General features: G+C 42.7%; 1 protein-coding gene and 1 long non-coding RNA gene across 2 annotated transcripts; one reads left to right on the forward strand and one right to left on the reverse strand.

The window, feature by feature from the left end:
• Positions 1-5,446: 5,446 nt before the first annotated feature.
• LOC309617607 lies at positions 5,447-24,235 on the reverse strand. Its single transcript, XR_014238083.1, has 2 exons — positions 23,517-24,235; positions 5,447-6,988 (listed from the first exon to the last, which is right to left on the reverse strand). It is a non-coding gene; the product is annotated as an uncharacterized lncRNA (long non-coding RNA).
• HMGCS2 (3-hydroxy-3-methylglutaryl-CoA synthase 2) lies at positions 7,213-23,523 on the forward strand (the record flags this gene model as incomplete). The annotated part of the gene is given in 9 exon segments (XM_082346326.1): positions 7,213-7,621; positions 11,345-11,605; positions 12,193-12,357; positions 13,713-13,878; positions 16,086-16,256; positions 17,304-17,410; positions 18,021-18,155; positions 19,718-19,764; positions 19,768-23,523. Coding segments are annotated over 9 exon segments (1,518 nt in total), but the record flags the coding sequence as incomplete, so codon positions are not given.
• Positions 24,236-25,533: the final 1,298 nt, after the last annotated feature.

Raw genomic sequence — 25,533 nt, forward strand, 5'->3', positions numbered from 1 at the left:
AAAGATCAATAAAACTAAAAGCTGGTTCTTTGAGAAGATAAACAAAATTGATAAACCATTAGACAGAGTCTTCAAGAAAAAAAAGGAGAAGACTCAAATCAACAGAGTTAGAAATGAAAAGGAGAAGTAACAACTGACACTGCAGAAATACAAAAGATAGTGAGAGATTACTACAAGCAACTATATGCCAATAAAATGGAAAACCTGGAAGAAATGGACAGATTCTTAGAAAAGCACAACCTTCCGAGACTGAACCAGGAAGAAATAGAAAATATAAACAGACCAATCACAAGCACTGAAATTGAAACTGTGATTAAAACCTTTCAACAAACAAAAGCCCAGGACCAGATGGCTTCACAGGCAAATTCTATCAAACACCTATCCTTCTCAAACTCTTCCAAAATATAGCAGAGGGTGGAACACTCCCAAACTCATCTATGAGGTCACCATCACCCTGATACCAAAACCAGACAAAGATGTCACAAAAAAAGAAAACTACAGGCCAATATCACTGATGAACATAGATGCAAAAATCCTCAACAAAATACTAGCAAACAGAATCCAGCAGCACATTAAAAGGATCATACACCATGATCAAGTGGGGTTTATCCCAGGAATGCAAGGATTCTTCAATATATGCAAATCAATCAATGTGATACACCATATTAACAAACTGAAGGATAAAAAACATATGATCATCTCAATAGATGCAGGAAAAGCTTTTGACAAAATTCAACACCCATTTATGACTAAAAACTCTCCAGAAAGTAGGTATGGAGGGAACCTACCTCAACATAATAAAGTCCATATATGAGAAACCCACAGCCAACTTCGTTCTCAGTAGTGAAAAACTGAAACCATTTCCACTAATATCAGGAACAAGACAAGGTTGCCCACTCTCACCACTATTATTCAACATAGTGTTGGAAGTTTTAGCCAAAGCAATCAGAGAATAAAAAGAAATAAAAGGAATCCAAATCAGAAAAGAAGTAAAACTGTCACTGTTTGCAGATGACATGATACTATACATAGAGAATCCTAAAGATGCTACCATAAAACTCCTAGAGCTAATCAATGAATTTGGTAAAGTAGCAGGATACAAAATTAATGCACAGAAATCTCTTGCATTTCTATACTCTAATGATGAAAAATCTGAAAGAGAAATTAAGGAAACACTCCCATGTACCACTGCAACAAAAAGAATAAAATACCTAGGAATAAACCTATGTAAGGAGACAAAAGACCTGTATGCAGAAAACTATAAGACACTGATGAAAGAAATTAAAGATGATAAAAACAGATAGAGAGATATACCATGTTCTTGGATTGGAAGAATCAACATTGTGAAAATGACTATACTACCCAAAGCAATCTACAGATTCAGTGCAATCCCTATCAAACTACCAATGGCATTTTTCATAGAACTAGAACAAAAAATTTCACAATTTGTATGGAAACACAAAAGACCCCGAATAGCCAAAGCAATCTTGAGAAAGAAAAACAGAGCTGGAGGAATCAGGCTCCCAGCCTTCAGACTATACTACAAAGCTACAATAATCAAGACAGTATGGTACTGGCACAAAAACAGAAATATAGATCAATGGAACAGGATAGAAAGCCTAGAAATAAACCCACACACCTATGGTCAACTAATCTTTGATAAAGGAGGCAAGAATATACAATGGAGAAAAGACAGCCTCTTCAATAAGTGGTGCTGGGAAAACTGGACAGCTACATGTAAAAGAAGAAATTAGAACACTCCCTAACACCATACATAAAAATAAACTCAAAATGGATTCAAGACCTAAATGTAAGGCCAGACACTACAAAACTCTTAGAGGAAAACATAGACAGAACACTCTATGACATAAATCACAGCAAGATCCTTTTTGATCCACCTCCTAGAGAAATGGAAATAAAAACAAAAATAAACAAATGGAACCTAATGAAACTTAAAAGCTTTTGCACAGCAAAGGAAAACATAAACAAGATGAAAAGACAACCCTCAGAATGGGAGAAAAATATTTGCAAATGAAGCAACTGACAGAGGATTAATCTCCAAAATTTACAAGCAGCTCATACAGCTCAATATCAAAAAATCAAACCCAATCCAAAAATAGGGGGGGAGACCTGAAAAGACATTTCTCCAAAGAAGGTATACAGATTGCCAACAAACACATGAAAGGATGCTCAACATCACTAATCATTAGAGAAATGCAAATCAAAACTACAGTGAGGTATCACCTCACACCAGTCAGAATGGCCATCATCAAAAAATCTGCAAACAACAAATGATGGAGAGGGTGTGGAGAAAAGGGAACACTCCTGCACTGTTGGTGGGAATGTAAATTGAGACAGCCACTATGGAGAACAGTATGGAGGTTCCTTAAAAAACTAAAAATAGAACTACCATATGACCCAGCAATCCCACTACTGGGCATATACCCTGAGAAAACCATAATTCAAAAAGAGACATGTACCACAATGTTCATTGCAACTCTATTTACAATAGCCAGGATATGGAAGCAACCTAAGAGCTCATCGACAGATAAATGGATAAAAAAGATGTGACACATATATACAAGGTAATATTACTCAGCCATAAAAAGAAACAAAATTGAGTTATTTGTAGTGAGGTGGATGGACCTAGAATCTGTCATACAGAGTGAAGTAAGTCAGAAAGAGAAAAACAAATACCGTATGCTAACACATATAAATGGAATCTAAAAAAATAAAATAAAATTTAATGGTCATGAAGAACCTAGGGGCAAGACAGGAATAAAGACGCAGACCTACTAGAGAATGGACTTGAGGACATGGGGAGAGGGAAGCGTAAGCTGGGACAAAGTGAGAGAGTGGTAGTGTACATATGGACATATATACAGTACCAAACGTAAAATAGATAGCTAGTGGGAAGCAGTCACATAGCACAGGGAGATCAGCTTGGTGCTTTGTGACCAGCTAGAAGGGTGGGATAGGGAGGGTGGGATAGGGAGGGTGGGAGGGAGGGAGATGCAAGAGGGAAGAGATATGGGGATATATGTATACGTATAGCTGATTCACTATGTTATACAGCAGCAACTAACACAACAATGTAAAGCAATTATACTCCAAGAAAGACATTAAAAAAAACCACACACACACACACAAAAGTAAGTAGGGAAGATAGAATCTGGAGTCAAAAGACATGGTTGAGTGCCCAAGCTGCCATTTACTAGCTGTAGATCTTTGGGAAAGCTGGATCACCTGTCCACATATCACTAGCCTCATCAGTAAAGTAGACCTTTCCTCCTCAGGAGATCTTGAGCTTCAGATGACAATCACCTCTTTAGGGCTCCTGTACTTTTATTGCAGCACTTATTGCATTGCACTTGGAAATTGTGTAGCGCTATACAAACACAAGAGCGACAATAAAAACAGAAGAAATGGAGCAGGCTCTTCATCCTCTCTAATGCCCAGCCCTTTGCCTGTATGCCAGTACCCACTCCCAACTACTTAAAGGGCTACTATGAAAAGATTCATTCCCTTTGGTTTTGAAAGATTTTTCTTATTATCACAATACATTAATAACAGCTAACTTGACAGAGAGCTTTCTGGACCACCAAGTGAGAGTAACTCAGACAAGGGTCCAAGACCAGGTTGGACTACCTTAGGATGTGTTACGAGGAACACCATAGCCTCCTGAGGTTGGCTGAGCATAAACAAGGCTGCCACAAGAGCCCAGGAAAGGAGAGATCAGTGCCATCCTTTCCCATACATGCCCAGGAGCAGCGCAGGTATGTACATGTTGGAGAGATGATGTTTTTCTTTGACTTGCCCACGTTCTAAGTGAGAAGTTGTGCCCAGTTTTAGAAGCCACAGAGCCTCGATAAGCAGGGGCAGGGTTTCTGGAGGCAGAAGACACTAGAATCCCAGTCAAAAGTTGGCAAGGCTTGGGCGCAGCCTTAGAGAAGCAAGTTAACCTCTCAAGGTCTCAGTCACCTCATCTCTAAAGAGACAGCCCAGGTCTGTTTACAGAATTCCAGGATCCCAAACCTCTGGCACCTGCTGATGTCAGCAAGACACGTTTTACACCCCCAGTGGCACAAAGCAGTGGAAATATCAGTACCAGGACCCATGGCATTCTCTCCACCACCGTTTGCACCTTTCCCTCCAGCCCCTGCTGAGACCTTCAGGATTCTGCGTCACCTGCAGTGTTAGTAAAACCAGCTGCTTCAAGTCACTGCAGCCAGATTCAAAATGGACTGAGGATAAAAAGCGTGTTTCTCTGCTCTCTGATTTCATGAAAGGGGGACATGAGATGTAAAGATAAGAGTGTATGTGTGTGCGTGTGTGTGTGTGTACCATGTGCTTGTGCACAGAAGCACACACACACTCCTTTTTTTTTTGCAAACACTCCCCCAGTCCAGCCCAAGGGCTCACAGTCTCCCAGCATTGATGGTAACACAGCTACCGCTAGCACCCGGGGACCCCTAAACCATCCACTGTACTTTAGGACTAGCCCTTTCTTACTTCCCATTTCTACACTGCGTTCCAAGAATATTTAGAAAAACACCTTTCGTCCAGTGTCTTCCCTTGCCTGGTGCCCAGGGAACCTGGGTGCATGGACGTGTCGGGTGGGAAGAGATGCCTTTAGCCTTCTTATTTTCTTCATGACTCCCCACCATCATCAACACACTTCCCCGCTCCCTGAGTACAGGCCTAATGTCCCAGCTCAGAATTTAACATGTGTTTGCATTTGTGAGGAAGGGATTGAAGTGGATTTGCTTGTCTCAATAAGCAACCGTTGGCTGTCCTCCAAGAGATAAACCTCAGTCCCCCATAACCTGCCCCCTCCTTCTGATGTCCTTGGTTCAAACACTTGAAATTATCATTCACATTTCCCTTCTGGTGTACTCACAGCTAATCCCATTTTCCATGGCCTGAATGGGTATCAAGAGTCCTCTTTATGGCTCTCCTTTTCTCTGTATGTCTATCCCCTCTAATCCAACCCGCGTTCGCTCTAAATCCACCATAAAGACGGCTCCCACACCATGTGCTTCAACCGCCTTTAAAATAAGGAAGAACTTTGCCCTCCACTTCATGGTCCCCTCCTGCTTTTCTCATTTGTCGTCCTCCTGCCCCCCTTCACGCTCTGCTCCAGGTACCCTTACCCGTTCAATCACCCCCTGCTGTGGCACTGCCCCTGCAGCCACCCTCCAATTCTCCATCAGAAGAAGCTCCACTTATCCATCAAGGTTGACCTCAAATTTAGCCTCTTCCATGAGGCCATTCCTGATTCTCCCACACACAGGAAATCTCTGCTTCCTTTGAATTCCCGTGGGGTTTTGCCCATATCCCTCTTATGGCCTTTATCACATTCTGACTCTTGGTTGGGTTATATAGCATGTATGTGCTTATCTCATTCCTCCTACTGGTGGAGGAGGCCCCCAAGAACCTTGACCACCGCCCATCCCCTTCACCCCCACAGCCCTCCATAGCACAGTGCCTGGCATATAATAGCTAATTTTGTTTTTTGTTTGTGTTTTTTTTTTGGCTGTGTTGGGTATTCGTTGCTGCGCACGGGCTCTCTCTAGTTGCGGTGAGCAGGGGCTACTCTTTGTTGCAGTGCGTGGGCTTCTCATTGTCATGGTTTCTCTTGTTGCAGAGCACAGGCTCTAGGTGTGTGGGCTTCAGTAGTTGTGGCACGCAGGCTCAGTAGTTGTGGCTCGCGGGCTCTAGAGCACAGGCTCAGTAGTTGTGGCGCACGGGCTTAGTTGCTCCACGGCATGTGGGATCTTCCCAGGCCAGGGCTTGAACCCATGTCCCTTGCAATGGCAGGTGGATTCTTAACCACTGCACCACCAGGGAAGCCCTAATAGCTAATTTTGAAACACAAGAGAAGGAGGCGAGATTGAGTAAAGAAATAAAAGTTTGATGCATGTTCTTGAACCAAGCAACACCAGAACAAAACCAGTTTTAAATTAAATAAAGTGATTATTCTTTAGAGAAAGTACAAGATTAAATGGATACTCTTAACTCCAGTGGCCTGATGTTTCTGGAAACCTCTACATGTTAACTTTTCTTCAAGGCTCTGGAATCCATTTCCAAGTAATAACCCCCTACCAAGACATTTACAAAAGTTACAAAGTGACTAATTCTTGGAAACTTTCCTTGTGACTTGAGATTTCTAACTGGGAAGAGAGGGATGGGGGCAGCTTAGAGAAGACAGAGGGAGAATGAGAATGAGAGAAAACCCAGCCAAGCACAGGACTGAGCTCTGGGTAACCATTAGCTCTAGGTACTGGGAAGCTCTTCCACAAACATTTGAGAGTATAAACTCTAATTATTTGAGTGTCACCAAATCAATAGGGCAGAGAATTAAACTTCAATTCTCTTTTGTCAGATATGAATAAACATTTATCACTTTGCCTCACTATCTTGTGATCGCATGATCCACTTTCGCCTCACAGCAGTCCTTTAAAGTGACCTCTGTGATGGGAAAACTGGGGTTACAAGAAGCCCAGAATCCTGAGGATGACTGATGGATACATTCCATCTGAGCTACAATTCCTGTGGAAATTCCAAGTCAAATTCCAATTCCAAGTCAAAGGAATTTGGTGGCACTCATGAGTGAAAAGACAGAATATTTCTAACAGATGAGAAACGGAGAAGTTACCCTGAGCACATCGCTTCACCAATGTGTGCCTTGCTTTCACCATCTGGAAAATTAAGAATATCTCTAAAGTAACCAGCTTTCAGGTACTTTTTATGTGGAACAAATAGAAGGTGGACTTGGTGAGTTCTTTACTTGTAGCTAGAAGGAGAAACTCCAGATCTTCTCCAGAGGGATTAGGAGTCAGGGTTGAAGAGAGGTGGTGGGTCCAGGAAAGAAACATTTTCTTCCCTCTTTACTGAATCTTTCTCCACTTTCTCTCTGCTCCAGTTTGGAATTGCCCTCTCAGTCTTCTGTATTCCCACAGACGTTGCTTGTTCCACATGTATTTAGCTATAAAAAAGGCCAGAGGGACATTTACTAAGGATAAAAGGGTAAATTCAACAGGAAAATACAACAATTCGAAATTTGTATTCATCTGATAAAAATATAACAATCCTAAACTTGTATTCATCTGATATCTTTAAAATATATTTTTTAAAAAATGAATGAAATGTTTGCTGTACTGTCTTTTGAGGAAACTAGCTAGAGCCCATTAGTGGAATTTTGATTGTTTTCTCTACTACAGGTTTTCTACAGTCCCTGCTATCCCCTTGGCCAAAAGAGATACTTGGCCAAAGAATGTGGGCATCCTTGCCCTGGAGGTCTATTTCCCAGCCCAATATGTGGACCAAACAGACATGGAGAAGTTTAACGATGTGGAGGCAGGGAAGTACACAGTGGGCATGGGCCAAACCCAGATGGGCTTCTGCTCAGTCCAGGAGGGCATCAACTCCCTGTGCCTGACGGTGGTGCAGCAGTTGATGGAGCTCACGCAGCTCCCATGGGAATCTGTGGGTCGGCTGGAAGTGGGCACTGAGACCATCATCGACAAGTCCAAGGCTGTCAAAACAGTGCTCATGGAGCTCTTCCAGGATTCAGGCAACACTGACATTGAGGGCACAGACACCACCAGTGCCTGCCACGGTGACACTGACTCTCTCTATTCAGTGGTGACACTGCCTCTCTCTATTCAGTGTTTTGTTTTATATATTATATATATGTTTATTATATATTTTATATTTTTATATATTTACGTATATAAAACTGCAGAGGAAAAAAAATACTGTTTTGTTGGGGTTGGAGTTTGAGTTGTTATATAATCTGGAGTCCAGCTCCTGGGATGGTACGTGCTGCCAGAGGCCTTATATAAGAAGGGAGCTGGGTTGGAGGCCGAATCCTCAGTTTTGCTTCTCCTTTCCTTGGGTGGTTTCATCCAGGGAGGGAAGGACACCTTCTTCATACAGCTGCTGCGATCATCCAACAACCACAATGATAATAACCACTCAGACTTGTATAGCTTTATACAGTTAATTAGGGAGCATGTTCACAGAGTCATTCATTTGGTCCTCACAACAGCCTAGGAAGTGGGTGTCATATCTGATTTACGGGGGAGAAAACGGAGGATCTAATATCTTACACGTAGTGCGTGGCAGAAGCAAGACACCAAATCAAATTCGGTATATTTCCCATTTCACTCTTCCTGTTTCTCTAAGGTTTCTCCCAAGTCTCTGAGTGGGAAAGAGATTGGTGATGTTAAAGGATTTAAACAAGTTTAGGTGTTAAGGAAAAACACCCCGAAAAAAATAGACCCAAAGAATCACAGGATAGACTATGACACAGAGTATTTCTACTTTCTCTCCCTTGCCTGGTTCCTAGGAGAGTTAGAAACCTAGGTCTGTCAATAATTGATGACAAGTCCCTTAACCTCTGTGAGACTCAGAGTTTTTGTTTGCCTACCTGCCTTCCAGGCATTAAACAAGATATCAATGGAGATGTGAAAAAACAGTACCTGGGCAGACAAGGCCCTACATTTACTAAGTTGGAAACTAGAATTTAAACTTTAGAAACCATAATAAACATTAATTATAAAATTAATTATGAAGTCTTGATGTTGGCGGTGACCCTAGAGACTATCTAATCCAATATTTTTCACTTTAAAAAGAGGCCAAGAAGAGTTTAATGGTTTGTCTCTGTTCATGCAGCAAGGCAGTACAATTCCATTCACCCATTCAGTGTTTTTTTCAACTGCACTGCATAGCCTTGCCATCAATGATTCCATTGATCTGGCATGTTCTACTCTCTACATCATCAAATCTGTACTTTCAGTGCTTCTCCTGCTTGGCATTTGTATTATTACCTCTTCAGCAACCCCTACTACTGTCACCACCAATATTTCCAACCCAGCATTTAGTTAGAGAGTAGAAGTGAAGGGCAAGGGACACTCACCAGCCTTTAACCAAAAATCAGAGCCTATATTTGGGGGCATTATCAGCTTCAAACATGTCATTTCAAATGAGTAGATTCTGCTGAATGGTTGGGTATTCCACAGGAGAGGGCTGCAAATGCATCCTTCTTTAATGTGATGTCTTGGGGGGAAAAAATTTATACAAACTATTAGGATGTAAATTGTTAATCTATACTAAAACAAAAAGCATATTTAAGCTTGAGTCTAATGGCAACTGCTAAAACCAGACAAGGACAGTGTAGATGTGATCTCTGCTTCTGACCTGGCCAACCATCCACCTGGGGGCCCTCAGATAGGAGAAGGTGGTTCTGGGACTCACCAAGAAGTTCTGGACCATTCCAGAGAGACAGTAGAGTATGAGGGAAGGAAAGAGTGGTACTGGCTCAGATTGCCTGAGAGACCTCATTTTTTCTTGTCCTTTTTTGTTTTAAATGAAGGTAATTGAAACCAACAGTTAAACACACACACACACACACACACACACACACAAAAGGGTGAAAAGTAAAGAAAAATTTCCCTTTGACACCCCATTACCAACTCCCATAATTTAACACTGACAGTTTCTATGTATTTTTCCAGGAACACTGACAGTTTCTATGTATTCTTCCAGGAATTTTCTACGTACCCTTATCTATTCATTTTTTAACATTGTACACATTATTCCTCATGTCTATGATATCTTAGAGGTCATTCTATAGATAGATAAATAGATATAAGATATATATATATAGATCTATAGATAGATATACACATAAGGTCACCTAAAGTCATTCTTTTAAAAGCCACATAATATTCTATTGATAGATATGCCAAACCTTAGTCCCATATAGATGGATATTTAGATTGATGTATGTTTTTTGCAATTATAAATACTGTTTTAATGAACATTGTATAATAGTTTTGCACTCTCATGATAATATGTTCTAGGAATAGATTCCTAGAAGTGGAATTGCAGAATAGTTTGATCTAAAAGTTTTATAGAATGTGCCAAATTGCTCTTCAACGTGTTGTACTAAAGTACATTCCTACAATATATATTATCAAACTTTCTAATCTTTGTCAGTTTAATAAATAAAATAATAATATCATTGATTTTCCTTTGTTATTATAAGAGAACTTTGATATTTTTATGATGTTTATTGGCCATTTTTCTATTACATATCTTATCTTTCTTATGAGGCGCTTATATATGAATGAAAATAATCCTTTGTTGGCTTTACGTACTGTAAATACTTCCCCAGTTTGTCTTTTGAGTTTGTTTCTGATAGAAGGTTTTAATTTTAGGCAGTCTAATTGACTGGTTTTTTCCTTAATGGCTTCTAAATACTACTCTATAGTTTCCAAATTTTATATACATATATAAATTTTGTTTATATATATTATATAATATGTTTATTATATATTTTATATTTTTATATATTTACATATATAAAATTGCAGAGAAAAAAAACAATACTGTTTTGTTGGGGTTGGAGTTTGAATTGTTATATAATCTTAAGAGAAGTTTCTTGGGTTTCAATGAATTTGGATTGGAATCCTGATTCTGAATCTTTATCCTACCATCTATTAGCTGTGTGGCTTTAGGCAAGTGACTCAAGTTCTTTGGGTCTCAATTCCTTTGTCTATAAAGAGGAGATAACTGTATCTGACAGATAGGCTTATTGTGAGGACTGAATTATACAGAAATAATGGCTCTCAACACAAGTGCTGGCGTAAATCCTGGGGGCTTCCTCACAGTTTAGGTAGAATACTAAAATTGCTGCCATGTTTCTCTCACAAACCCAAGTTTGAGGGCGGGCAGTACTATCAGATGAAAGAGGAACAAATAATATTCAAGACAACAATTATTTATTGAATAATCATCTGGCTACTATAGAAGTAGTTACTATGGGTCACCTACATTAAATGTGGTTACTTGACACTAACTCTTCTCAGAAGGAAAGTAATACCAGATAGTTCGAAGCACGTGATTCAGGATCCAGTCAGAACTGGGTCTGAATATATAATTCCATATTCATGAGGTGGGTGACCTTAGACAAATTACTTGGATTCTCTAGAAGGCAGTGTCTTCCTTTGTAAATGTGGATATTTCCTGCCTCATTGGATTATTTTAAGGATTGTTTGAGGATAGCTCGTGTCTATCTAGGATTTCAAATATTAGTTTCCCTCCCCATCCCTTGGCCTTCTATGATTTGAAAGAAATTTCCACTGTAGTACTGTGAAGTGCTGTAAGGTGATCAGTACAAACCTAAATCATCTTCAGAAGTGCTAATTTATGAATTTTTCATTGAATTCAGAAACTGAATTCTGAATAAATGAGGATTTTACAGCTAGAGTCACAGAACACTGAGTTTTGACATTGCATTTCACAGGTGTCATGATGAATTTCACTAGGACATAAGTTCCATGGGGCAAGAATTTTTATTTTGGTTCAGTGATCTATCTCCAGTACCTAAAATTGTGCCTGGCACACAGGAGGCTTTCAGTCTACTTGAGATTTGGTAGTGATAATCATTATTTCCTGTCTCTCATTACAAGTCACTATGCCCTGGTGGTCTGTGGAGACATCGCAGTGTACTCCAGTGGTAATATTCACCCCACAGGCAGGGCTGGAGCTGTGGCAATGCTGGTTGGGCCCAAGGCCCCTCTGGCCCTCGAGAGAGGTTTGTAGCAAACAGTGGCTACGTGGTGCCGGGAGACTGTGCATGGCGTAGCCAAATACCTAGCTCCTAATTCCAAGTTGGCACACCCACTATGCAGGGCTGAAATGTGGATTTGATGTTGATATTGACTGCCTTCAAAAGACTGGACTGGGGAGCAGAGGGCAGGGAGGAGGGGAAGAGAGGAATCGGCAAGGTCGCCTCTTCTGCACCATCACACTTTGGGATAATGATGTGTGGAACAGCTGGCACTGATGCTGCTGACAAGGACCCTTTGAGAGCTAAACTGACAACTGAAAACGAAAGAAGATAATTGGGTATAAAGTGAGAGCTTTCCTTTGAGACTTTTGGTATCTATTCCAGATTTTTTTAAGCCCATCTAGGTATGGAAATGGAAATATAAATCTCATTTATATAAAAGCGGCAATCCAATCAACTCCCTTTGAACACATGAGGGATGTTCGGTGGGCTCAGGCTTGGGCACGAGAAAGATAAAGACCAGGGGGCTGCTTGTATGTGGCTCTCCTACCCTCTCTGCTCAATGTGGGCTGCCTTGTACAGTTCCCGAATCCCTCTGTGTGCCTTGCCAGGGCTTAGAGCAACCCACATGGAGAATGTATATGACTTCTACAAAGCAGATATGACTTCAGAGTGCCCACAATTGGATGGGAAGCTCTCCATCCAGCGCTACTTACGGGCCCTGGACCAATGCTACATGTTATACCGTCAAAAGATCCAAAACCAGTGGGAGCAAGGTATGGGGCTCAGAGGGCAGAAGGTGGGGACCCTATTTACACGAGGCCAAGAGTATGTCCTAAACTCTTAAGACAAGGACTCTTTTCTCCTCTGCAAATGATCACAAGAGAATTGTTTCATGTCCCCTTCTTCTGACATCCTTTCCTGGGCCTAGGCTAAAGTCCCTTTGGAAGTCACTCAGAGTCAAGTATGAAATTGTCTCTAACTTGAGTTAAATGAAAGGGAGTAAACAATCCAAGGTCAAAGCTGAAGTCAGTGGTGCCAGCCACTTGGGGAGGTACTGTGTGAATCAGGGTGACCACATTCTGTGGAGGCCAGGATTCGTTTCTGATGAAGTCAGGAGTGATTTGACTCTTGGTTTATAGTTTGCCACCTTTTAAAGTCTGGTTGATGTTGAAAATTCTTACCTATATTTTCAGTATACTTAAGTGTTATCAGTGATTTTTTTTTCTTTGCCTGGTAGTGTTGGAAGTTGATTTTATTTTCACTTTACTTTCTGAAGTTTTCTGCTAAAAAATATGTACCAATTCCATAATCAGAAAAGAAACGAATCTTCTTTTAAAAATAAAGAGAAACCCATATACTTAAAAAATAAAGGGGGGGTTCCTACCTGTTTAGCCATGCCCAGATAGGCACCTAAAAAAGGCAGGTTTCAGTGTGGGAAAAGGCATGTGCTGAAGCATCACAGCATGGACGCTTTAGGGGTGGCCCCTCTCTGCTGCACTGGGTGGGATGCTGGCTGCCTCCATGGGAAAGGAGTCAACTTGGACCTCTCTGCCTCTGCCCATCCACTGTAAAATTGTTATTGGCTAATTGCTCTGACATCCTCTGAATTCTTATGACATTCTAATTTTACTCCTTAATCTCATGTGGAATTTGATCAATGCCACTTTGGATCTCAGCACCAAATTGTAAACTTTCCTAAGGTCAGGGTGTGCATTGCCCTTCTCTTTGGAATATGAGAGAGTCTGGAGTGTAGATCCAGAGACACCAGAACCCAAAGCCAAAGCCAGCTGTTTTCAAGCTGGGTGACCTTGGACACATGACTCAGCTTCATATTTTGGCGACTCTGTTTTCTCCCCTGGAAAATAGAGAAAATAATACAGTACGAGGTTGATTTGAGGAATTATTTGTCATAGAGGTTGGCAATGGCAGATAGGAAGAAAATATTTGTTTCTTTACCGTCTTTATGAGTAGAGTGCTTAGTAAAATGCTTGTAAAATGAATGAACAAACCTCTGTGTGTTTGCCGGAGGTAGGAGCCAGTTTTCTGGGACACCTCAGCACAGTTAGATCTTGGAGAATATGTCTAAGTGGATCATGCCACATCCTTGCTTTCACACTTCTTCTTCCAGCTGGCATCGATAGACATTTCACTCTTGATGATTTAGAGTTTATGATCTTTCACACACCCTTCTGCAAGATGGTCCAGAAATCCCTGGCACACCTGATGTTCAATGACTTTCTGTTAGCCAGTAGCAACACACAGACCGGCCTCTATAAGAGGCTGGAAGCCTTCAGGTGAGTCCTCTTCATGAGGAGCCTAGAGGCTCATGATTGGTGAGAAGGAGGAGGCTTCCTCATGCCTTGAGTCTGGACCACCAGCCACTCCTGTGGGAAAAGACAGCAATCCTCCAACACAGTAGAAATGACACCAAGTCCTCACGTGGGTTAGTGCGTTATTGTCTTCTCAGAGACCTCACCCTGTATCTTAGGGAGCACAGGGGCCCTGCCAGAACCTCTAGATCAAGTGACTATAAGAAGCTTCGGAGAGTAAGAAAAAGGGGAAAGGGAGTGTGGCTAAATTATTCAGGCAATAAACATGTTATGAACATCAACTATGTGTCAGACATCATACTAAACTCTGGGGACACAAAAGTGGATGTGACTCCATGATACCTGCCTAGAGGATCTCACAGTCTGTACAGAAAGAAACACCTAGAAGCAAATAATCACAATGCAGGATGGCAACTTGGGGAGTGTCTGGTCTCATTCTCACTAGCCAGTGGCTTAATGAATGTCTTGCTTGTTGCCTCAAATCCCCGCACCTATGAAATAGAGATAGTCCAGCTCACTCCCCTTCGATGTCAATAAAGAGAATGCTGTTTATTGATGCGATACTCCAAGACATTTAGAAAAGAAGAATACAAAGAGTTCTCACTGGGAAGGGAATCTTTCCATTTCTTCTTGGTATCTGTTCAAGTTTTGGAGTATTTTACCAACATCTGCCCCTGTTTCTAACTACTACTGCTAACCCTGCCACTAACATCCAAATTAGCACAAACACTGCTTCTAAGACCTGCCCCATGGAAAAAAATTCTAACATATACCAAAGATAATAGCTTAATATCTCTAATATATGAAAGTCTCATCAATAATAAGAAAAACACACTAAGTAGAAAACTGAACAAAGTATATGGACAAGAAATTTCCTCAAGGAAGAAATGCACATAATCATATTTTTAAATGTGCATGCCCATTAGTAACAAATATAAACAAGTTAATGTTTTCTTTAGATAGCATTTAAAATTTTTGAATACCCAGAATTGAGTCTATGAGAAAATGAGCAATAGTAAATGGATACAAAGATTTGGGGGAGTAATAGGAAAACATGAAGCAAAAGCCTTAAAAGATGTGCATCTTTGGCTCAGTAATTCCACATGTTTAAAAGAACATGTAGCTATTCCTCAAAAAACTAAAAATAGAACTACCATATGACCCAGAAATTCTACTCCTGGGTATACATCAAAAAACCCAAAAACACTAATTGGAAAAGATACATGCACATCAATGTTCAGAGCAGCATTATTTACAGTTGCCAAGGTGTGGAAGCAACCTAAGTGTCCAACAGCAGATGAATGGATAAAGAAGATGTGGTACACATATACAATGGAATACTACTCAGTCATAAAAAAGAACAAAATTTTGCCATTTGCAACAACATGGATGGACTTGGAGGACATTATGCTAAGTGAAATGAGTCAGACAGAGAAAGACAAATGCTGTATGATATCACTTGTAAGTGGAATCTAAAATACAACATACCAGTGAATATAACAAAAAAGAAGCAGACTCATAGATAGAACAAACTAGTGGGTACCAGTGGGGAGAGGGGGAGGGGCAACATAAGGGTGTAGGAGGTACAGACTATTGGGTCTAATATAGGCTCAAGGATGTATTGTACATCATGGGGAATATAGCCAACATTTTGTGATAACTGTAAATAGAAAGTAACCTTTTAAAATTGCATTAAAAATTTTTAATGAAGAAAAAATGTTTCCTGAAAAAAAAAAAAAAAACCATGTAGCTATTCTCTGTAGTATTTTAGCTAATGAGGACAAAAATGGGGCAATCGGTTAAAGTAGGGTACATCATATCATGGTCCATTTGGCAGCCTTTAAAAATAATGTTAGAGAAGCTGACAATGTCATAGAGAAAATTAGTTAAGGAAGCATGCTAAACAGAATGTATAGCATGATTTTACTTTCCAATAAACTGTATAAAATTAGGAATGGATCCCATAAGAAAACTATGACCTAAGTGCTCTCTCTGAATGGTAAGACTATTAGTGACAGTTTTCCTCTGTGTTTTCTGTATTTCCAAATATTCTATTATAAAAAACATGTGTTCCAAAGTCTTCTCTCCAGTAGCTGTTACACTTTTCCCCTTGCTGCATTCCTTCCCTCATGTGGCTTCTCGCCTGGCCTATTCCTCTGGCTGCCTCACAGGGGGCTAAAGCTGGAAGACACTTACACCAATAAGGACGTAGAAAAAGCATTTCAAAAGGCCTCTCTAGACATGTTCAACAAGAAGAGCAAGGCCTCCCTCTACCTCTCCGTACACAACGGGAATATGTACACTTCATCCCTGGATGGATGCCTGACCTCACTTCTGTCCCCGTGAGTACTGCATGTGACCCCACCTCCTCTTACCCATGGCCTCTGGTCTGAGGGTTCAACCAACTTTTGTTCCTCTTCTGGTTCAGAAGTTTTTCAAAAAGGAAAGAAAGAAGGAAGGAAGGAAAATGAAAGAAACAGGTTTCAAAGGTGTATGTGTAGGTAGATTTACCATCAGTATTAAACAGTGGTCTCCAAAGTGAAGTGCACGTATGATGCCAGGGGATGAGGAAGATCTATTTGGTGCAGCAGGAAAATAGAACTTTTCTGCATATTTTGATCTCATCCTTTAAAATCTCTGTACTCAGTAAAGCATGTTGGTCAAGAGATTCTAGCTTTAGAGCCCACAACCTGTGTTCAAATCTCTTTACCATTTATTAGCTTTGACCTTGGAAAAATACTTAACCTTTATGTGCCTTCTTTTTCCCAACTATAAAATTTGTACAATAACAATACCTACCTTCTAAGGTTTTGATGAATGTTAAATGTCTAAAGCAATTAAAACAGTAATGCTCAGCAGGGACCCAAATGTTAGTTTTTATTTTTATAGATAGTCTATTTTGTGGATTTTACAAGAAAACACTTGTACTACTAGTACATGCATACAACATGAGAAAAATACATATGTATATCATTGGACTTGCTCAAATTATTCCTAATGAGTATATAATAAAAAAAGGTGCAACTGCTGAAGCACTGCCAGTCAACATGGGAGCCTTGAGATGAGTCCAGTGGTCTGACCTTCACTTGGAGGTGCCTTCAGAGTTCACTGAATTCATCTTGTCTTCCTGGGTGGGGAGAAGTTCCTTTTACATCCCAGAAATTCTGGTATGCTCACTATGACTTCTGTATCTTAGACTTTAGCTGTTCTCCTCTTGGTAAGTCTTCCTCCTTCTGGGCCTACCCCCAGGGTCTTCCAGAAGTCCCTGTTTGTGTAGAGTGCCCAGAACCCATTTCTAGTTGCAAGAGGTTGACTAGACTGGTGGCTTATTTGCAATGCAGAACATAATGTTGATGTGTCGTTTTAGATTTTGATTTCTTTGCCCGCAGTCACTCTGCCCAGGACTTGGCTGGCTCCAGGATTGGTGCCTTCTCTTATGGCTCTGGCTTAGCGGAAAGTTTCTTTTCATTTCGGGTGTCCCAGGATGCTTCTCCAGGTGAGTGCATTCTTTTGATCAGGCACTTCTGGTCAGTTTCATCTGGGAAAAGAAACCACTTTCTGCCTCACCACTACCAAGGCTCCCACCTTGACAGAATTATGTTGTGATTAAGAACAAAGGAAAGCCCTGAAGGGATTTAAGCAATAGAGTAAGTTTGTCTAATTCATGTATTCGAAGCACTTCCCTGGCTACTACTTAGAGACTAGATTGATGAGAAACAAAAGTGAATATGGGGAAACCAGTCAGATTGTTCCAGCAAATAGTCTAGGCAAAAGATGACGGTGGTGGTTTGGTTGCAACTGGTTAAAGAGAAGTTGATGGATTTGAGATATCCAGTAAACATTTGTTGATTATCTTATGATGGATGTGATCAAGGGCATACGTCTAAGCACTAAATGGGATACACCGTGACTAAATGAGGGTCTGCCTGTATGTTTTGCTAACATTATGTTTGCTGAGCTTTATCATTCCTTGACATTCTAAGCCATACATAGAGCACTTTCCCCTGGGGCGGGAGCTCCCACAGAGCCTGGCTCTCCATTGGACTTGTGATTGGTAATAGTGCTGACAATGAAGTAAGTTTAAGAGTCTTACTTTTGCTTCCCAGGCTCCCCCCACCCCCCCCCGGAGAAGCTGGTATCCAGTACCTCAGACCTGCCAAAATGTCTCACCTCCCGGAAGCGTATGTCTCCTGAGAAGTTTACAGAAATAATGGACCAAAGAGAACAATTCTACCACAAGGGTAAGAAAAAAGGCAGAAAGAGAGGAGGAGAAGGCAATTTTTCTCAGATTCTATGCCAGGAGCTGAGAGCCAGGGATTCAACAGAAGTCTAGAATATAGTGGGTGAGAGTGACGACTTCTATCAGATATGATTGGGAGAAGGTTTGTTAGGTGCAAAAGGGGAAGAACCGGGTGGGGAAGCAGAAGGCAGAGTTGGGAAGAGGTAGGAGGGCAGCATGTGGCTTCCCAGCACTGAGCATAGATAACCACCCAAAATAGGATGCTGGACAGTGAAGTCCCATGGAAGCCAGATGTATGGTCTTTGAAAATACTATCTATGCAACAGTTGAAAAAGCCCAGATTTTGGAGCCAGATATCAAAGTCTAAGCTGGGCTGTGATACTTATCAGCTCTTTATCTTTGAGAAAATTATTGAACTTTTCTCAGTTACCTCATTTCTAAAGTCATACGAACTTTGCAGGATTGCCAAAGAGATTAATGAATTAATTAATGATAAATAAGTTATCAGCAAATATTACTGTCTTCTTCCAGCTACCCCCTTTCCTTACCAAACATAAAACAAAATAGTGCCCCCAAAAAGCAACAAAGGAAAAGTACACCAAAGCAAAAGTTAGGACTGGAGAAGCCAGATGGTGGTTTTAAAATCGGGGTAACCGTATTTTTTCAAGCAAAACTTGGGACATATGATTTGCCCTGAAAAGGAGACTGAGCTTATGGAACTGAGAATGTTCCAGAAAACCTAGACCTCGTAGTCATTGATCTTATCTGGAACAGGGGACATGTTAGAGCAAAAAAGAAGCCAAAATAGGGCTTCCCTGGTGGCGCAGTGGTTGAGAGTCTGCCTGCCAATGCAGGGGACACAGGTTCGAGCCCTGGTCTGGGAAGATCCCACATGCCGCGGAGCAACTAGGCCCGTGAGCCACAAGTACTGAGCCTGCGCGTCTGGAGCCCGTGCTCCGCAACAAGAGAGGCCGCGATAGTGAGAGGCCCGCGCACCGCGATGAAGAGTGGCCCCCACTCGCCGCAACTAGAGAAAGCTCTCACACAGAAACGAAGACCCAACACAGCCATAAATAAACAAATAAAAAAAATAAAATAAAAATTTTAAAAAAAGCCAAAATAAAATACAAATAGGACCTCTGAGATGAACGTTAATGGACAAAACTTTGAAATACTACAATGAATCAGAGTTGGAAAACTTAGGGCTAGGAAGGAAGTGTCTACTAGAAAACAGGATGCTTTGAGGTACACCTCAAGCTAGGTACCATTGGCAGAAGGACATGATGAAGATTTCAATGGAGGAAGGGCATGTTTACTGCAGAATAACGGCATACTCCTATAACAAAATTTCTAGTAGACAAGTCTTAGGTACTAGCTCCAAGAGAGCTGCTTCTGGTTCTTCTGCTGGCCCAGAGCTCTACTGGGTGTAGACTAGGTGACCTCGCCACCCCTTGCAGCACAGCCAGGAGAGCTCCACGTGAAGGTCTAGGCGTCCCTATTACCATTTTCTCTTCCTCAACCCCATGCAGCCCTTTGTGAGTATTGCCTCTTCTCATTCCACAGTGAATTTCTCACCACTTGGTGACCAAAACAGCCTTTTCCCAGGCACTTGATACCTGGAGCAAGTGGATGAAGGGTATCACCGAAAGTATGCCCGGCGTCTGGTCTAAAGGTGATGAGTGAAATTTTAGAGTGTAGGTTGCTTAAAGATTTTCCTCTGGGTAACAGATGCAGTTCTGAGAGTGTAAACAGGCCAGAGAGGGTTCGTAGCTTCCAAAATGATCAGAGGTGGGGAGTTTGTACCACGAGGACCAAGTAAAACTCTTGGGGCTCTTTGCCTAAGGCAAAAGCTGGGGGAGGGGCATGCTCTTAAATCTTGAATCTGAAAAAAAGAGTCAACTTGTTTACCTGATCTACTCATGATAGGAAGCTCCCCTAGAAGCTTGATAGAAATAAAATTAGCATCCATAACAGAAGCAGGCAGGCTGTGAACCTATGGAACTCATTACTCCAATGGGGCGAGTTGGTAACAAAGATGAAGAACATCAGAGAAGGAACACACCAGTGTGTTGGAGAGACTCATAAGGAAACAGGGTGCTGGGGATTCTGTGAGAGGCAGAAGCCTTGGCTGGAGGGAACCTTAGGCTAAGGGGCTGTGAGCAATCTTCCCATCTTGCTATTCCTTCTGGGGAGAAGAAGTGAGATTTGGGAAATAAGTGGAGAGGAGCATAAGGAGAGAAGAGTTTGATGGAAGAGGATGGAATCGGGAAGAGAAATAGGAGAATTCTTTATGGTACTTTTTAAAGGAAAATCAAAGATTCAGAATTAGAATCTTGTAGTGCATGGACCCAGATATCTGCCTTCAGTTAATCTTCCAAATTGGGAAGATACGCAGAATGGAAGTGTGAGAAGCAATTTCTTTTACAACCCATAAATCTCAACAGATCAGTCCCTGCGCCCGAATACTTCATCTATATTTTCCTGTTTTTAAATTTTTTCCCCTACTTTGGTATATGAAGGGGGAAGACTAAAAATGTTTGCCAAGGGCAGGGTAGGGAACAGGGAAAGATGAGGAAGAAGTCCTGGGTAAACGAGATACCCGGATAAAACAGGAAAACTGCAGGATAAGGGGTGTCCTCTGTTCACTCCTAACCACTGCCAGCGTTCTCAGCCCTGTGGGGCAACTGAAGTGTGCCTCTGGGATGTTAGGAGGTAAGCGAGGTTGGAAAGGGGGCCGACCGGCCAGCCTGCAGGGTATGCTTGAGAACGGCAAGCTCCATAAGCAACTCAACAGACTTTGGCGCTACCAGGGAGTCATCAGTTTGTTTGCTTATCTGTTGTCTGTTTGTAATATGGTTCTTAAGGGCAAGTCAGTGGCAAAGAGGGGGCCATTAAATGTGTCAAGCTAGTTCAGTCATCAGAAGCAGAGAGGAGAGAGAGAGAGAGGAGAAAGAAGAGACAGAGAAAGAGAGAGAGAATTGGCATTTTTCAAGGGAGAGTTTCCAAGTCAGGTTCCCTCCCTCTCCTGGTCCACATGCTTAAGCAGCATTGTACCAAGGAAAGAAAAGCTGGGCCTCATCCTTGTCTCACAGGAGCCATGAACCTACAGCAGTGAGATGTTAGCTGAAATAAAGATTGTATGTCAGTGCAGTGCTCTGCGGATCTCTGCCTCTGCACTGCCCAGCCTGCTCTCCCATCACAGACAGGACGTGTCACGGGGACCCTGCCCACCTCCCAGCCTTGGCTCCCATGGCGTTGGGCTCAGGGCCCTCAGGCGTCCAGGTTTGTTGCTGGAAGGGTAGTGGAACACCCCAGACCTCGGGATATCTTCAGGAGAGCCTGCCTCGGGTAAGGAGCAGGTATGGGGAAAGGGGGGATGCCCAGGGTGAGACTCATGACTGAATGTCCTTCTTTTGTTTCTTTAAACTTTACAGATATGTGGACAGGTTCCTTGCAAAAGTACGCTATAGAATTTCTGCCCTCTCTCGATCGTATAAATGTCCCCCACTCTTAGTTGGTAAATAGACTGGATTGGACACAGCAGCCCCCAAAAGCACCGGCCCTGTAGAGTGAGGGGCCATCCTTAGTGGGTCCTTCTTGCCTCTCTCTGCTGCAGTCACTGTCATGGGCTTGTGGTGCTGGAGGAGCCCTTTGTGAAGAGGGAGATGGAGGGATGGAGGGAAGGCTCAGCCTTGAGTCACAGACCGGAAATGTGGCAGATCCGTTGTCTCCTTCAAGATCCAGATGACCTGCCTCTCATTTGTTATAGCTTTGTGGTTATTGTTATTATTAAATTTCTGTGCTGTTAGTTCTTTCTTTGTTCCTTAGGGTTTTCTGTGAATTTCTAAATTTTATGTTTGGTACTAAGCTTATATAACACAATTAAAAAGTAGGAGAGGAGGGAATAACTCCCATATTTCTTGGCAACCAGAACACAAACCAGTGCAGCAGCTGTCACGCAGAGAAACCTGTTGGAGCCCCTGGCTCTGAGGTCCCACTCTCCCCACCCGCATGTACACCCATGGCAGTGAACTTGCCGAGCACTCACCTCACACCCTCCCTCTCTCCCTTCCAATTCCATTCTCTGAGAGCTACAGGGGAAACAAAGGGTGAAACACAGCCTCCACCCTCAGCTTCCTTCCCTGATCTTAAGACACCTTACAGAGCCAGCAGACAGGGGCCAGGAATGACTTCAGGAGCTGAGGATCAAAGCTCCTTGGTCTCATGCCTTATTGGTGTTATCGGCACAAGTGAACACAGGGCAGAAGTTAATAGGTTACGTTTTGGGCCCCTCCAGCCAAAAACATTGTTTCAATCCCTAGCAGGAAATTTTTCCCTTAGAGGATGGTTTTTCCCTCTTGAGCTAGGGCACTGCTTTATCTAGGATCTTCTTGTAAAATAGCAATGGTTCAGGGGCATGAAGTTATTTAAGTTATTAACTTACTGACTTGTGGAAAGTTTCCTCTGGCACCCCAGCAAGAAAAGGGGCACTTTGGAGGAGGGAGGATGGCTTCTGTCAGTGGGGAGGAGGGCTGGCGTGGGCAGGCCGCCCTAGGGATAACAGGACACTGGGCACAGGGGGATGAGGTGCTGGGCCCGCCCACTTCACTGCTTGCTCCAGGCTGTTCGTTTCACAACAGGCACCAGAAAATCCGAGATAAAGCGCTGCGTGAGCCCTAATCCTGCATCAGCTGACTCCCTTCCCAGGCCCTCTCCAGCTGCTCGCTGAACCCCTGCTCTATTACACCAGCTGTAGCTGCCACCCAGCAACCCCCCTTGGCTGACCCCCATTGCCTGCCCCTCCTCAGCAAGCTGTTTGGGGGCCCTCAGTCTAGTTGGCAGCCCTGGCAGGACAATGTATGCCTTTCCTAGGATCTCTGGAGTAGTGTCTGTAGTCGTGGGAGCAAAGCCCTTATTCACCTGAGTTCTTTTTTTTTCATTTTTATTTTATATTGGAGCATAGTCGATTAACAGTGTTGTGTTAGTTTCAGGTGTAGAGCTAAGTGATTCAGTTATATATATACATGTATCTATTCTTTTTCAAATTCTTTTCCCATTTACGTTATTATAGAATATTGAGCAGAGTTCCCTGGGCTATACAGTAGGTCCCTGTTGTTTACCTATCTTAAATACAGCAGTGTATACGTGTCAATCCCAAACTCCCAATCTATCCCTCCCTCTCATCCTTCCCCCCTGGTAACCATAAGTTCATTCTCTTAGTCTCTGAGTCTGTTTCTGTTTTGTAAATAAGTTCATCTGTGTCATTTTTTTTTTTTTTTTTTTTGCAGATGCTGCATAAAAGCAATGTCGTATGATATTTGTCTTTCTCTGTCTGACTTACTTCACTTAGTACAATAATCACCTGAGCTCTTGAGGCAGGAGACTCCGGGCCTTGCCTTCTATCCACATAGTTTGCTGGGGGGTCTTGGTGGCCTGAGCAACCAGGACCTTCTGTGTCACCGAATGCCACAGCCAGGCCTGCTTCCACTTGCGAGTCATTTGGACACTATGTGGGGGTGATATTAAAAATATTTAATGAGACTATCAAGGTGCTGCCCATCCCGTGCACGCCAGCAGAATATGAGCCCTGGATCAGCTGCAGGGCACCCAGGAGGGCACTGGTCATTGTCACCACTGCACAGAGGTTTCCAGCCCCTTCCTCTCCCCCTCTTCACTGACTTTGATACTAAGCCCTAGGACTTCCTCTGGTAGCTCCGGCATCTACTTCATTAAAACTGACTCCTGCTGGCTCTGAACAAAGCCCTCTCCCCCTGTTTAAGGTCAGCATATGAAGGGATGATTTTCCAGTTGCCCGGTCACCATTTTCACCCTAAGGTCGGCTACTATCATGCAGATAAAGAACTTCCCTATTGGGGCAAAAAATCACCCAGGACAACCTACAGCAGGAGAGGATGGAGTGATGACTTGATAAATGCACTGAGGCCTGTTACACGCATCTCAAGCAAGAATACCAACATGTCACAGTATATTGAAACAGATGTGGAGAGTGGTGCAGCCCACTGACCATGAGGCAACTTCTGGTCTCCAGGGGACATACTAAACACACACACACACACACACACGCACACACACACGTACGTACGTATGTTTCTGAATCTCAGAGTCCCAGGAGCCAGCATTCGGAGGCCAGTTCCCTCCTGTCCCAGTATTTGTCTGCCTCCCTCACTGAGCTTTCAGCAAACCTTCTGCTTCCCAGCCAAGACACACAAGAAGGAAATTCCACTCTAAAGTTAGGCAGTGCAGAGATGCCACAAACCACAGAGAAACGCGAAGGAGTAAACAGCACCAGCTGGATCTTGAACTTAATCTTGCCTTTTTAAATTTAGGAGAGTTTACGTGGACAGCCACAGGACAGGGTGATACAGTGAATGTGTCCCATGCCTTCACAAGCCACCCATGTCTCGGAAGATATTTGGGGATGCTCAAGTAATTTGGGTTTCTAGAATTGTTTTGACCACCTTAGAGCACAGAATATGGTTTGTCTAGGGGCTTCTGAGAAGAGGCTGAAGATTGAGCTCAATTTTTAACTGAGTTTTAACTTATCAATCTCAGTCTGTTTTTCTAGCTATTGATGGGCTCCAGCACCCACTGCCCCCCCTCCCCACCAGATGCTTCTTGATCTCTTTCCAGGCAGAGAGAATGGGCTGTCTGATGTCAGGACACCCCACGTCCAGATCTGGCAGAATATTACCACAAGGGCAAAGGGAGGGCCCTTTGGTGCATGGGATTCTATGTAAGCGACTGAGACCTGGTCGTCTGCTCTTAAAGAAAGACATAGGGATGAAGAACCCAAGTGCCTCGGGCACTTCCCATACACCACGTTTTTAAGCCATTAAATCCTGAGAGGCTTCGTTATCCCTCTTACTGATGAGGGAACAAAGGCTTAGGGGAATTAAACACTGTGCTCACGGTCAAAGCAGCTCAAAGCCACCTTGCTGTTCAGGCCCATCCCCTTCCAGCTCTGCTACTGCAAGGCCCTAATACACGTTATGAGCTCACAGCAGAGGTCAGCACAGCGAGCGGTTAAGGGTGGAGCTTCTACCGACCTTTGGTTCAATCACAGCTCTGAGGCCACAGTGATGGGTTTGCTCCTGCCACTGCCAATCAGCTGCCCGGTGCCGGGCCTTCTTAGCCTGCCTTGTCTCCAAAACAGATGCTGCTGGGCATAAGGTAGGAAGGGATCATCCGCTACAAATGGAGTAAAAAACCCTCAAAAGGTGAAACCCTTAGGGTGCAGGAGTACCATTCTGCCATGTTTTGTGAAAATCATCTTTAAAAAAAAAAAATCAAGTAAGATACTGCCCAACCCATACTGAGCTGGCTTTGTGATCTCACCAAACATCTTCAGGACCTGTGCC

This window comes from Balaenoptera borealis, assembly GCF_965194805.1.
Source record: "Balaenoptera borealis genome assembly, chromosome: 1".
NCBI classification, from domain to species: Eukaryota; Metazoa; Chordata; class Mammalia; order Artiodactyla; family Balaenopteridae; genus Balaenoptera; species Balaenoptera borealis.